At 53.5% G+C, this 9,121-nt stretch overlaps 1 protein-coding gene across 1 annotated transcript in view; it reads left to right on the forward strand.

Moving 5' to 3' along the window:
- Window positions 1–9,121, forward strand: part of EBF3 (early B-cell factor 3) — a gene marked incomplete at its 5' end in the record, with an annotated part of 118,608 nt that overhangs the window by 76,704 nt on the left and 32,783 nt on the right. The window contains 2 exons of the mRNA XM_010859564.1: window positions 2,227–2,308; window positions 5,759–5,876. Coding sequence (XP_010857866.1) covers window positions 2,227–2,308; window positions 5,759–5,876 — 200 coding nt within the window. The remainder of the gene's footprint in view (window positions 1–2,226; window positions 2,309–5,758; window positions 5,877–9,121) is intronic.

Consider the following 9,121-nt stretch of genomic DNA (forward strand, 5'->3'; position numbering starts at 1 on the left):
AACTTGGAAAAGAGCCCCACATGGCCAGAATGTGTAAGCGTGTGTGTGTGTGTGCAACTGTGCTCCCGTTCTACAGTGGAGCCCCAGGATGTCTGGGATAGTTCTGGGGCCCAGCACCCCACTTTGTCCTTCTCTGTAGCCGCCAGCAGTCAAGGCCCATGGTGTCCGCACACGGCGTGGCCGTGCGGGCTTGATGCCCACTCTGCCCCCCTGGAGGTGAAAGGGCCAGTGGGCTAAAGAGACAGCAAGGGCTTGGAAGACACCTGCTCTGGAGGGGGAGATCAGGCCCCGAATGAAGGGCTTCCCCTGGCCGGCTCCACGCGGCCGAGCGGCTCTGGCCCGCAGATGAGCTGGGTGGTAATGTGTGGAGTAATTGCACTGGAGTGGCTGTCCCCAAAGTGGAAGCCTAATTGCCTGACAGGACGATAGCTCGGTGACGCCCTCACCTTGTTAGGCCCTTCCTGATGCGGTTGGGCGCGGGGTGGCCGCAGGTGCGCCTAATTTACCTCGCTGCGGAGCGCGTGGAGCTTAATTGCACAGTGGTTGTTAGGAGAAATTGGTGGGTGGACGGCCGGGTGGCTTACTGTACGTGATGGCAGATGGTGTTCAGAGGCGCGGCGAGCTGAGTGTATAGGTGAGGCGAGTTAATAAAAGATGTAAATTCCGGCCTAAAATAGCGAGGCTGCGCGGGATGTAAGCAAATTTAATTAAGTGGCCACTATTCTTTTTCCCCCGCCAGTCAGTTGGGTGTTCCTCTGCTCTGGTGGAAAGTCGTCTCGGATACTCTGGGAGATGCGAATCTCCATCTTCTGGATCTTTTTTATTTTCTGAGATGATAAGCTACTGCAAGGAACCTTGGCTTTCAGGTTGAAGTCAAGGCGATCACGTGAAGCTTCATAAAAACTGGGTCATCATCCAGTGGAATGTTGAGATTTGGGAGGAAAATGGAGAAGATGAGTGTTGATGGCCCTGTGGATGCGTGTCAGCCCAGAGGCCCCAGCTTTGTTGGGCTCAGGACTCCCGTGGCCTTGAGAGGAGGCAGCGGTGGTGGGGGCGCTGAGACCCCCGTTCTCCCGTGGCTGGGGGTGCAGCCAGGCCTCCCAGGGTCCGTGAGCCTCTGTCACCAGTCAGGGCATCTGAGTTTGTCCTGGAACATGTGGGCGTGGGGAGGACGGCGTCTCAGCGCACTTTGGAGACCCCTGAAACGTCACACTTCCCAGCAAGACCAGGCCTGGGTGGGAACAGGACGCCTTCCGTGTCCTGCCTCGCTCCAGCCAGGGCAGTGAGCGTTTCCCTGCCGCACGTGGGCCTTGATCAGTCCCTCAAAACCCCACGTAGGCCTTTCACAGACATCGCCACCCTGAAAGCAATATCCTCAATTTTCTCTTAAGACGTGTACTTATTGTAACTTGAAAAACTCTCCTTTAAAAGTGTGGCAACCCACGCAGTGGTGGCCCCTAGGGTTGGGCTGCCAGGTGGAATTCACGACCCGTTAAATTTGAATTTCAGATACACAATTTTTTTTTTTTTTTTAAGGATAGATATAGGCTTTGGAATTCTCAAGTGGCTCAGTGGTAAAGAATCTGCCTGCCAAGGCAGGAGACACAGGAGATGCAGGTTCGATCCCTGGGTTGGGAAGATCCCCTAGAGGAGGAAATGGCAACCCACTCCAGTATTCTTGCCTGGAGAATCCCATGGACAGAGGGGCCTGGCGGGCTACAGTCCATGGGGTTGCAAAGAGTTGGACGTGACTGAGCAACTGAGTATGCATGCATGCTTTGGGACAGGCCTGTCCAGAACATTACTTGCTTATCTGAAATCCAGTTTTAACTAGGTACCCTGCGTTTTTATTTGCTGAAGTTAGCAGCCCTCTCGAGGGTGGACAGGTCCCCAGGGGCTAATGGTTGTGCAAAGATCCAGGTGAGAAATGGCCAGTCTAAGTCACAGTTGTTATTTTAGAGCTTGGAAGAGCCCTAGCCGTCAAGACAGATGTAAGTCACTCCTTCCACATGTGGAGACACCGGGAGCTGGACCTGGGGGTGCCTGCCTGGCTGCCCCTGGCGCGCGCGCGCGCGCTCTCTCTCTCTCTCTCTGTCGCCCCCTACAGGGCAGCCAGCAGATGGCGTGGGGTCGTTTCCCCGGCTCCCCAGGCAAGAGTACCTTTCAAAAACTTTGTGTCTTTTGTCTGATAACCCTAACAAATATCCATTTTTTGTATCTTTGTAGATTCTTTCTAAAGTTTTTCCTCAAGTGCAATCAGAACTGTTTGAAGAATGCAGGCAACCCCCGGGACATGCGAAGATTCCAGGTACGCGATTCTGGACCGCGGTCTGCTCTTGGAATATGAAAGTCGAATTCTCTGCTGTGCAGTAGTTTGGGGGGTCAGTGTTTAGTTCTCAGGGGCCTGGGTGCAAACCAGGGTGGGTTCATTTGACGGAACCTTTAAATCGAATGCTTTGAAATGATGTGGCACCTCGCGCTGGCCAGAGCCATGCAGCCCGCTGAGACATACAACAGAGTGAGGTCTGCTCTGGAAACACGATGTGAGTTTCTGCTCTGACGAGGGAGTGTGTGTGTGCCTCTTGCGGTGGGCACACGGCCCAGCTCTGCACATTAGGCAGCAGAGTACCCCGAAGTCAGAGGAATCAGAGCTGTAGGTTAGGTTGAAGTCTGTCTTATATTCAGCCATGGTGAGTGCTGTGGATGTGTTACAGAGAAAGTTGAAGGATCTTTCTAAGTCAAGTCCTCCGAAGGCTAGCATCTCACTTAGTCTGTTCCCTCACTCTTCCCTCACTTGGTTGGTTAGACTTTGGGGGCCACACTGAAGACCTTCCTTAGGGATGGCTTGGTCTGTCATGGGGGAGGACCGCTGGGTAATATGTGGGGTCCCCTCCCAGGACGGAGGGGCCGCCTCCTGGTGGGGCTGGACTTGTTCCAGGCAGGCCTCCCCCAGTTGCGGACTGGTCCCCTGCTCAGCTTCCCTTCCCCCAGGAATCCCCTGATTCCCTGCCTACGAGCTGGACTGCGTCCCTGCACCCAGGCTGACTCATCCTCTGCTTGGCCTCAGATCCCAGGATTTGCTTTCAAGGAGCGAGATGGCGAGACAGTTTGGGGTTCAGTTGGTTTTCAGTTGGATAAACTACAATCCAGTCATGTTGTTCTTGCCTTTGTGAATGACTGGGAGGTGGCTTCAGGGGAAGGGTTCTCAGCACACAGGATGGATTATTTTACTGACTTTCATCATAAAAATATCTGGGCCAGGACACAGAACTGGTCCTTACCTGCCAGAGAAGAACATGGGCCCCCATTGCTAGGCTGGGTGTGCCAAATGCTGCTTCTTTGGCATTTAGACTAGTTTACCATCAAATCATTCAAGGCTTTTCTAGAAATGTAAGTGATGCTTCAGTCTTCGGGTGAAACACAGGACCCCTGTCTTGACATCCAGCCCAGCAGGCAGAGGGGGTGGAGCTGGCGGCCAGCACACAGTCGGGTGCAGGAGTCACGTGTCTCCTGCAGGCAGTGGGCCTGCTTCCCGTCCTCGGGCGCGGGGCTCCACGCTGGTCCATCGGGCGGACCGGAGGTCACACGAGGCTCAGCAGTGGCCACAGGCAGCATCGGGCGCACGTGGCTCACAGTTCGTAGAAGGGCTTCCTCCAGTGTCTGGAGCCGCTCGCCCTGCCTCTCGGGAGGCTTAGCTGAGCTGAGCAGCAGGTCAGGGCTTGCACGCATTTCCAGCCCATGTCAGTCTCAGCACCTTTCTGTAGGTGCGTGGCGGGCTGGCCGGCCGCGAAACGGAGCACAGCCCGCCACGCTCTCTGCTCAGCGACGCTTTTCCCTTGGCGACTGACCTATATAGAGACAACGGAGCAGAAATGGTGTCCTTTTGTGTGTTTATTTTTACCTTTTCTTGTTTCTTGAACTTATCATGGTCGAGGAATGGAGAGGGTCAGGTCTGTGGCTTGGGGTTGCTTCTGTGTCTCTGCATCCCATGTGGGGGCATGTTGGTCGAGGCCCCTCTGTGCCCAGGGTGGGGACTGGCAGATAGGCTTCCAGGAGGGCACCTGTGTGACCCTGGCATCAATGCTGCCAGGACAGTAGTGGCCCCAGAGCGGGGTCAGGGCCACCCCTGCCAGGGCGGCAGGGATGTCTCACCCTGGATCTGGGGACGCTGGACCGGCAGTGGTGCTGGTATTATTTTGAGGCTCAGAGGGGCCTGTGCTGTGGAGACTTGCATGATCTTGGCAGCGCCCACAGCGAGAGAGGGTCATCCAGGAAGGTGGTCCCTTCCTTTGAGGGGTGGTGGGTCCGGTGGGTACTCGTCACACCTTGCCGTCTTCTTATGGGGCCTGAGACTTCTATAAGACATCAGTTACTCACAGATACCTTGACATACAAATATGTAGAATACCTTTACATATAAATTTGTAGCTTTGCCTTTTTGAAAACCTTTTCCTTATAATCAGTTGTATCTGTCATTTTCTTAAACTAGCAGACTTGTTTTTAAGCGGTTTTAGGTTTACAGAAAAGTTTCACAGAAAGCGTGAAGAATCCCCACGAGCCCCTGGCTGCCCTGCCCTGTCCCATCTCCGCGCCCCAACTCTCCCCTGCATCTTGCGTGTATGGCTCCGTGTTCACGGAGGCCTGCCACAGCTAAGGCTTTTAAGCCACCTCGTGTGGCAGGCTTTTACGTGTGCCCACCTCCTGGTGCCCCCTTACCTGCCCAGCTGTTCTCCATGAGGCTGTGGTTCTTCAGGGGGAGCTGGCCCTCCCTGCTGTCCGAACAAGAACCGGGGCTCCCTGCACCCCAGATCCAGGCTCTGGCTCACGTCTGGGCTCAAGTCTCAGCTACCCCAGGTCTCCCGGAGATAATGCATTATGCAGAGCCCCTCTGTTCAAGGCGGATCTCAGGGCCGATGTCATTTCCTGTTTCCTGAGTTGTTAGTTAGGCACGGGTACCGATTCTGGGGTGCTTGTCACAAGCTCCCCGGGGAAGGTGTCCCTGGGAGCAAAGCTGTCCCTGCTGGCGTGACTTCCTTCTTTACCCCTGTGAAGTACTGAGACGGGAGGGTCTGAACCTGGATCAGGGCCGAGTCATCCCTCCAGCGGATAGCTCGTTCCCCAGACAGAGTGGTCCTCGCCTTCCTCACCGTGAACTTGAGAAAGGATACTTTCCCTGCTCAGAAACCACTTTATTCCTATTCAGCTCGGTCTTTTCAGATGCAAAAAACGTTCATTACCAGATCCTGGCTGTAACTGTGACATTGACCTGGGCTCACTCGATGATAGAATGTGGGCAGTAGAAACAGCTTCTGATTTATGAAGCCTTTTTTTGGGGGGAGGGGAGCGGGGGCAATTCTGAATCCTCACAACTACTCAAGGAAGGACAGTCTCCAGTGAACCCATTTTAATTAGATAAACTATCTAATCAATATGTGAACAGATCAATCAAAACGGTAGCTTTAAGACGGTGGCTGGAGGGGTGTTTCTGCAGCTAATGGCAAAGAAGAATTTTTCCTCTGAATTGAATTCACTTGTTAGCATAATAGGAGATTAAACTGTAATTAGTGTAGCGGGTTTGGAAGAGAAGCAATCTTGAGCCACAACAAAACAACCCACCCACCCCATTAGCCAAAAAAGGCTGTGTGTGCGCACACGTGGCTTCGAGGAGGCTTCCGGGAGCGGCCGCGGGGTTCAGGGCGCGCCGCCTGGCGGGCCTGCTCCCGTCTGCCTCGGGTCTCACCGGCGCTTGTCTCCACAGGTTGTCGTGTCCACCACGGTCAACGTGGACGGCCACGTGCTGGCCGTGTCCGACAACATGTTTGTGCACAACAACTCCAAGCACGGGCGGCGGGCGCGCCGCCTGGACCCGTCAGAAGGTACGGCCCCTTCTTATCTGGACAATGGTAGGCACACGCTGAGCGTCTTTTTTTATTTGCGATGCTTCCTTCCCTCGCGCCATCCTTTCTGTCCTTGTGGATCCATGTCCGATTGCCCCTCCCTGGTCAGACCCACGTCCTCGGGGCGGCCCCCTCCCCTTCCCTCCCTCGCTGGTGGGGTCGGGGGGCTCGGCTTTCCCAACCTGCTCACCCCCGTGGCCCTCACTTTATTGGTTGGTCTGTGTCTAAGAGTGGTTTCTTTTGCTTAGAGCATTTCTTGCAGTTTTAATTTATGTGGGTTTTTTTTGGCTTCTTGTAAGCCTCCATCCAGCTCATCCCCGAGGCTTTGGGCACCTGCTAGGGTGCTCACATCCTGGTCCGGTGGGCTTCGGGGACCTCCTGGCCCTCCATGGAGAGACAGCCTGCACGCGTGCACGTGTGTGTGTGTGTCCACGCGTGGGGGCATAAGTGGAGGGAACAAGAAAAAAAAAAAAACAGCATAAAATGTGTACCAAACGCTTCCAAGTGATGGACTTCTTGTTTTTTTTGTTAAATGAGAAGAAATTTAGTAAGGGTGATAGGCTGGTAAGTCAGGATTCAGAAACTCACAGACACGGACCTTTCCAAGCCGCTCTGTCACCTGCTCTGTGTGGACAGGCGGGTATCTCCACGTGTCACCTCCCCCTAACGTAAGGTTGGTCCCCTTATAAGACAGTCCATGAAAAGCATGAGGTTCTGACCAATAGGAATTGCTGGGAAAGTAATGTGAGTTTTTTTTTTTAAGTGAATTACAAACACAACAGCATGATTAAATTCTTCAAAGAGCCCGTAGACTAAGTGATTTTAGGACAAACTCTCTAGACTGAGGTATCGGGTTCAGGAGCTGCACGTGGGGCAGCCGGACTGTTCACAGGAAAACGGACGAGGCCCGTGCGGGTCATCAGAAAGAAGCATGACTCAGACGTCAGAACGGGAAGACAACTTATGAATCTGCTGCAGTCCACAAAAATAAACTAATTTGTTTTTCTACATTAATGACCAAGGTGTAAGAGAACAAAAATATAATAATTAAAGGTCGCCCTGGGCACCAGAGTCGTTAGAATCTGTGACGTACTGTTTATCTCGTTTCTCTGCAGCGAAGGTAGGTGTGTGTTTTGCTTAGTAACCATCACTAATGAGGTTCACAATTAAGAAGGTTGGATCCCAGTCCTCGGTCCCTGCTTCCCCAGAGGGCCAGCGCTGGCAACATGATAGGTTCAGGATGGCCCCACGGCCCTCTGGTGTTCGGTTGTAGTCTGGGTCCAAAATCAGCCTCCTCTAATGAGCTATTATGATCTGAGCAAAGTACGAGTATTTATTTTTGTAAGTAGCATGAAAAAGCATTTGACTGTAAGCAGAAAATATAGCATTTAGGAAAATAAAGGCCACTCTTGGGTACCTTGGAGATAAAACCCAGCTTACCAAGAGCTATTTGGAGAAGGAGTCTGGTTTGAGATTTTTTTTTTAGGTTTTTTTTTTTAGGTTATTCAGTTTTGTTTTTTTTTTTAATCGACATTTAAACTAAGTCACTTTCTTGCAAGAGATTGGAATATGTTACTCCACCCCCCAAAATGACTCATAAGTGAAAGATGCAAATAGGTGACTCTGAGAACTGATCTGTGTAGGTCTTTAAGAAGGCGTTTGGCATCAGTGGGGGAGGTCTCTGTCTGCTCTGTAACTGCTGCCCCGTTCCCAGGTGCCCCACACAACACAACAGGGTCTCTCTGGGACCAGGAGAGACACTGCCTCCACTCCCTTCCGGGGCTGACACTTAGGAAGTTCGTTTCCGGGCCAGTCTGTGTCATTCCCTTTCCTTCCTTCTTCCTGGTTAGCACCTGCCACTGGGTGCCATCTTGGCTTTGAACACGGCCTGCATTCTTTAAGGAAGAGGTGCCCCCAGAAAGCATAGATCTGGGCTTCTCTGCAGCCTCTCCTGGCTAACACCTCATTATCCAATCATCTAATATTCACCAGCAGTGTGTACACACTCGCTGATGATTTCCAAGTGAACTAATTCCCCCTGCTGCTGTGGATGTCTGCCACCGCGTCCTCTGAGCTCACAAAAAAGCAAGGCAGATTATTTACAGTATTGAACACAAGCGACGGAAAACAGCCGTGCTGCCTTCCAGGGCGGCCCAGAAGAACCCGGGCTTGCTATTTTTTTTTCTTCCTTGTCACTTGTCCCTTCGTAAACGACTCCAACCCTGTTTAAACCTTGCGTGGGCCCGGCCCAGCACCCGGCCTCCAGCAGGAGCGATTTGCATGCCAAGTGCCGTAATGCGGTTAGGTTTATGCAGCGAGGACGACGGAAGCCAGGCTGCGGGGGCTTTAGCGAGTTAAGGGAACAGATGGCCCTAGGAGAGGTAAAAGGTATAATCCCATCAGCTGGAGTATCAGCCAGCCATCTGGACATCTCGAGCACAATTACAAGACATTTTAGCAGGCAGAACAAAGGAGTCTTCATGAGGCAAGATTAGGCCTGTTGGAGGGCCTCGATATTGTGAACGCAGGGAAGGTGACAAGCGCTGTGGGGTTACTTGGGAGAGCGCGCTGATTACCAGGAACCAGGACAGGAAGCTGTTTACTAACAGAATCCTGGATGAGCCCCCCCCGCCTCTCACAGAAAGGCCGGGGGACCCCAACGGTTCAGTCAACATCTCTGGGTTCAGGTGGCATCCACATTCACTTTCTGAGATGCCCATGCCGGCCCCAGCCATCGGGCACCCTGGTTCCTAGACCAGCCCGTCCCTGCGGGCGTCCAAGGTTGGTGGGGGAAAGCCGGGGTGCCCTTCTACCCCGCAGGCTGAGAGGGGGGCTCCTGGAGTTAAAGCAGGTCCCGGCACAGGTCTGATGAGCAGGGCAGGAGGCCCCCGGCGGGAGCCTGGGCCCACGGAAGAATGGGCTGACCAGGCGGTATCTTCAGGGCTGCGTCCCAGCACAAGGAAGATGGTGGGGGCGGTGGGGGGCGGCCCCTTCCCGCCGCGTCCCTTCCCGCCGCGTCCCTGCTCCTCCTCGCCCAACTCTGGCCGCGGTGCCAGCTCCCATCATCTGCTCGGGTGTATTGTGCGCGTCTATCATGAGATCTCTGACGCTGTCTGTGTAATTCATTTTGCTATGGTTCCCATTGAACACATGTTCCCTCTCTCTGTGTGCATTGAAATGTATGCAAATACAGGCAGGAGGAAGATGGCTATCGCTGCGGAGGA

Source organism: Bison bison, unplaced genomic scaffold (assembly GCF_000754665.1).
Source record: "Bison bison bison isolate TAMUID 2011002044 unplaced genomic scaffold, Bison_UMD1.0 scf7180017864456, whole genome shotgun sequence".
NCBI lineage: Eukaryota > Metazoa > Chordata > Mammalia > Artiodactyla > Bovidae > Bison > Bison bison.